Source organism: Gossypium hirsutum, chromosome D10, assembly GCF_007990345.1.
Source record: "Gossypium hirsutum isolate 1008001.06 chromosome D10, Gossypium_hirsutum_v2.1, whole genome shotgun sequence".
Lineage (NCBI taxonomy): Eukaryota > Viridiplantae > Streptophyta > Magnoliopsida > Malvales > Malvaceae > Gossypium > Gossypium hirsutum.
In genome coordinates, this window is record NC_053446.1 from 13341479 (window position 1) to 13346579 (window position 5101).

The 5101-nt window shown below is 32.8% G+C and overlaps 1 protein-coding gene across 1 annotated transcript; it reads right to left on the reverse strand.

Annotated features, from left to right (window-relative positions):
- Positions 1–2313: 2313 nt before the first annotated feature.
- LOC107914326 (F-box protein SKIP2) lies at positions 2314–4430 on the reverse strand. The gene has a single exon (XM_016843209.2). It carries the CDS (start codon positions 4213–4215, stop codon positions 2578–2580), a length of 1638 nt encoding a protein of 545 aa, XP_016698698.1. The 5' UTR covers positions 4216–4430; the 3' UTR covers positions 2314–2577.
- Positions 4431–5101: the final 671 nt, after the last annotated feature.

Consider the following 5101-nt stretch of genomic DNA (forward strand, 5'->3'; position numbering starts at 1 on the left):
AAAAAACTCGGGAGACCAGGAAAGCGAATCTAGGCCACTACATTCGACGGATAAGGTTGACTAGTAGAGAATAACTTCTACCATGGTTGAAACGTTAAATATTGCCCAAATACAACCACAGTCCTTCTGTGAGAGCCTGAACATAATCCATTTCCATATAGAACTTCACCATGAAATAATCGTTATGCAAATCCATGATTTTAACAGGAGTGGATGACTTTAATAGGTGATAAATTTTATTAGAAAGAGTCTGGAAACTTATCTTCCTTCCCAAAAGCTTGACCAAAACCATCCGAGCCATATTCTTGTACAAAATCTGATGGGCCCTTTCAGAAATCAAATCGAAGGTAACTGTCTTCTGTTCCAGTAGTCACATCTCCATCAAGCAGTTGTAGATCATCATTATTTTGTTCGTGCAATACCCTTCTGTAGCCCTCGAAGCCCCAAGTAGCATGTCTTTGAAAGACACTCGTGAGTTAAAGTGCTTATCAATCCCATTGGGACTCCCATCTTCATCGACAACTATAAGGTGTTCATCAACCCCCAGATCATCCTTTTGCATGTGAACTTTCTTGGTAATTTTATCCTCCAACGTAGCCATCGGCGAAGAACATGGTGACAAGATTTCCATTGTTTGTTTTAAATAATCACAATTTAGCTAATGCATATATTATTAATTATTATATAATAATAACAAAATAATTTAACCATCAATTCACAGTTCTTTTCAAATAAGCATACTAAAATATTATTGATATAATATAAAAATTATAATTATTTTATTAATAGAGTTTTTATATAAAGTATGAAATCATTTTTATTTTATTTATTTTATTATTAGTGTCACAATTATTGTTATGTAATTAAACTTTGGATCTATATTAAGTTATATCTATTATTTTAAATTGATGATCACTTTATTAAGGTTATGGTTATATATGAATTAAAATAATATTTAGCCTTATAAATAGATTATAATTTAATTAGTGTTATAATTATATATAAATTAAAGCTAAGATTTAGCCTTATAGATATATGCGTTAGTATTCAAACAGCATTTAAAGAATCACTGAACAACTTTTAGTATTATTTTATCACCAAAAGAATTCAAGTACTATTATTATTCGATAATCGATATACGTATAGTAAGATTTCAGGAGTAATAGTCTGTTATGCTGAAGTTGCTTTTATTTGTAAAATAAGTTCATTAATTTTTTATTTCTTGAATTATACATTTGAGAAGTTAGATTTAACTATTAAAAATAACTAATTATTAATAATCGATAAATTTATATGAATAATATTTTTAATTGAGTTTGAGTTGGGTTTTACATATTAACATAAAATAAATTAACTATTACTTAATTAGTATTATAGTTATAGATTAACTATAATTACGATTTATCAGTATAGATAGTATTATATATTTTAATTATTTTAATAATAATTACTTACATTAGTTATATGATCTTAAAAATTTTATTTTATTAAATAACAAAAAATAAACATATATATTTATGTGCAACACAAAATTTGAGACGAATTATTTTTCCATGTTCATCCTAAATGTGGCTTTTAAAATAATTATAAAAAAAATATTATTTATTTTTAATTTTTTTAATTTTTTTTTTAAATATAGTTATGTTACATACCACATGTAAATGTCTAATTGTTTCGTCAACCATATTTATATCCATATAATTCATATTCACTTAGAGTTTGTTGACAAGACAAAATAGAAAAATTCACATTGAGTTTAAAAATAATCAAGCGTAACAGTAAAAGTAGATGAAAATTTACTCATTAATGACTAATTTGCTCATCAATTTATTAATTTATCCGTTTTTTAAGAAATGAGTTAAAATGCAATTTGTTTACTTTTTAATGAAAGTAAATATAAGAGGATATTTCCCCCGGAAGTTGAATTAATGGCTGTTCTAGCTTTAAATTTTAGATTTGTTTCAAAGAAAGTCTGGTTTAACTTTAGTAGAAAAGAAATTTGCAAAGGCTGTTTAAAGTTTAAACACGGTGAATGAGTTGAAAATTTTCAGGCAAGCGATTTCAGACCAAGAATTAAGACGAAATTTCTTTATCAAAGTCAAGATGAAAGAGAAGGCTTACCAAGTATGTCCAATGATTCTAGAAAATCAACATGACCCTTCAAAACATTGAGTTGTAGAAGGAAAGGACATATGTTTAGAATTGAGATTCGAATTTCAAAAGGTCGTAATCCATGGGCATGGGAATGGAATCTAATTTCAGACCTACAAAATGCCACCTCTTATACAAATTGCAAATATCTATGCACAGATATAAAAAATAACACATTGTAGAAAGGGGAGATACAATACAACTACAAGAAATCATCAGAAAAATACGTGGCCTACAAAATGCCACCTCTTATACAAATTGCAAATACGTGGCCAATTGTTTCCCATTCTTTTTCCTTCCAAATTTGCACATTCCCAAGAAAAAATGTAATCAAGAACTACAAAAAGCATTAAGAAAATGATTCGTCTCACAAAGTTGCATTGTGATCAAATCAAGAATATTGTTCCAACTCTTAAAAAGAATCATTCACAAGTTGCCATTGAAACTATCTTCATTGTTAGACCACCTTCTAAATGTGCATGCCACAAAATTCCTACTAGCAAAAAGCCCAAACTTTGACCTTAACAATGCTAACCTGCCATTGCTGCTCGTCGAAGCATCTCTGTCAACTACTTGGCTAACCACCTGCGGATAATCCACCCCAACTTCATGGATTCCACCATTGCTGACACTAGCCTCAAAACCACCATCTACCTCACAAGCATCCATATTGATCACTAGAGATCCCCTTTGTTCGCGCAACCATTCACCAGCCTCACAACTCACTCCCCTACATTTCCTCAACTTAATTTTCACCAAACTGGGACAACCAGAACCCAGTGCTTCAATGGCGATATCCGAAATAGGACATCCCTTGATGCAAAGTTTCTTCAAAGCCATACATTTTGCTGCAATGCACGCAATCTCTGTATTACCAATAGTCCCACTTCCACAAAGTGCTAATCTTTCAAGTTTCGAGCAATTAGAAGCAATGGCTCCCAAGCTCAAATGGGTAGCATTAACGCCAACCAGAACAAGTTCTTCTAAATTAGGACAGTGTTTGGCTACAGCAACCAAACCCTCATCTCCAATCCTATTAGTCCTCCATCCATCAACATGAAGCTTCTTTAACAACTTACAATGCTCAGCTACACTAACAAGCCCATAATTTGAACAATCTGGGGTTTTCACAATATACAAATTTTCAATTTTGGCGCATTTGGAAATAGCAGATAGGCCAATATCACTTACTTGAAGCCTCTCAAGGTGAATTTCCATCAAAGCATCGTTGTTACCATTGCTATTATAGTTATTAAGATGGAGATTTTCTTTTCCGTTTCGATTTCGATTCCCAATTAATTGAAGGACTCTGTCCCAATCACCCAAACAATGTATAATTTTCAAAGCCTTAAGGTTTTTTGCTCCAACAACAAGCGGTTCAAAAGACTGACCGTTAACGAGCTCCTTCAAGCAAATCGTTTTCAGCGAAGAAGCCGCCGTTCCAGGCCCGATCGCCTCAGCTCCGTCGTGGATTCCTCTGAGCCTTTTCACCGATAACTCTTCTAAATTCGAGCAATAATCAAGGACAGCGTTCAAAGCTTTGGCACCGAACGTACAAGAACCACAAGAAAGTTTCCTTAGGTTCTTAGAATTCTTGGCAAAAGTCGACATTCCTTTATCGCTGATTTCGCGGCAACCGCGGAGCTTAAGCCGTGTGAGGTTTTGGCAACGGACTGAGATCGCAACCAAAGCGCCGTCGTTTAAGCTAATTGATCTACGGCTACAACGTAGAGTGAGTTTGGTTATGGAATCGAAGCGCATAAAGATAGAAGGCAAAGAAGCTTCGATCTCAGATTGAGCGTCGAGAGACAAACGGTAGCGGCTCCAACCGTCAACGCACAGCCACCGCTTGCAGACAAGCGAACAACGGTTCCGATCACCAGGGCCGAGGAATTGAAAAACATAAGCTAAACACTCGTCGGGAATCTCAGCGGTGAAATCCCGATTCGCCAAAATCTCATCGGAAAATCCATCGCTGGAACCCAAACTAGAAGAAGATAAAAAGCCAAAACGGTGGCTGAAGGAGCTTTCCCTGTCTAAAGCGGCGGAAGGAGATTGACCCATTGTGGCGGGTGCAGTATAGGCGCCAAGGATAGAAAGCAAACACAGAGAGGAAAGCTTCGTCTTCTTTTTTTCTTTGAAATTAGGTTTGGGGAATGTGTTTGAGAGAGAAATTATAAGGGTGGGTTGAAAAGTGGGGTATATGGAATATACATGAATTTGGCCCCGTCAAATGGGGCGAGGTGCTTGTCCTCCTCGCAATCACCATGGCTGACTAAACATCCATTATTTTAAATTAAATCCCCCATTCCTTTTCTTCTTTTTTTGGTGCGCATAGTAATTCACTTCTTCAAACTTCACCATAATTAGTTTAATTTTTTTAATAATTTAGATTTTAAATACAAAATTGAAAATATATGATAATTTCTCTATACTTAAAATGAGATTTATGATAAGTAGTGAATTGATTACAAAGTGATGTTAAGGTGAAACTATAGTAAATAAAGAGTCTTCATGATGTTAAGGATTAAATTGTAAATTTTGTAAAATTTATAATTGAAACAAGAGAAGTGATATGTACGAAAATTTGTTATGTGGAATAAGATAGTATAATGAATTATTTGATTAAAGTGTTTATATGGTGAAAAAATAAATTACATGGCAATAGAGACTAAATTGAAAATTGTACAAAAGTTTAAACAACTTAATATGTGATAAAAGTTTAATAAATGTGTTATGAGATGATAAAATATGTATAAATTATTGTAAAAGTGAATTGTTGAAAAATATGGAATTTTTATGATGACAAGGACTAAATTGTTAAACTTGAGAAAATATGTGGATGGAATAATAGAAGTGAAATACATATAAATTTGATATGTGAAGCAAGATATTGAGACAATTTATGTGATTAAAGTGTAACAAAAAAAGAATATTGATTTAATATAAT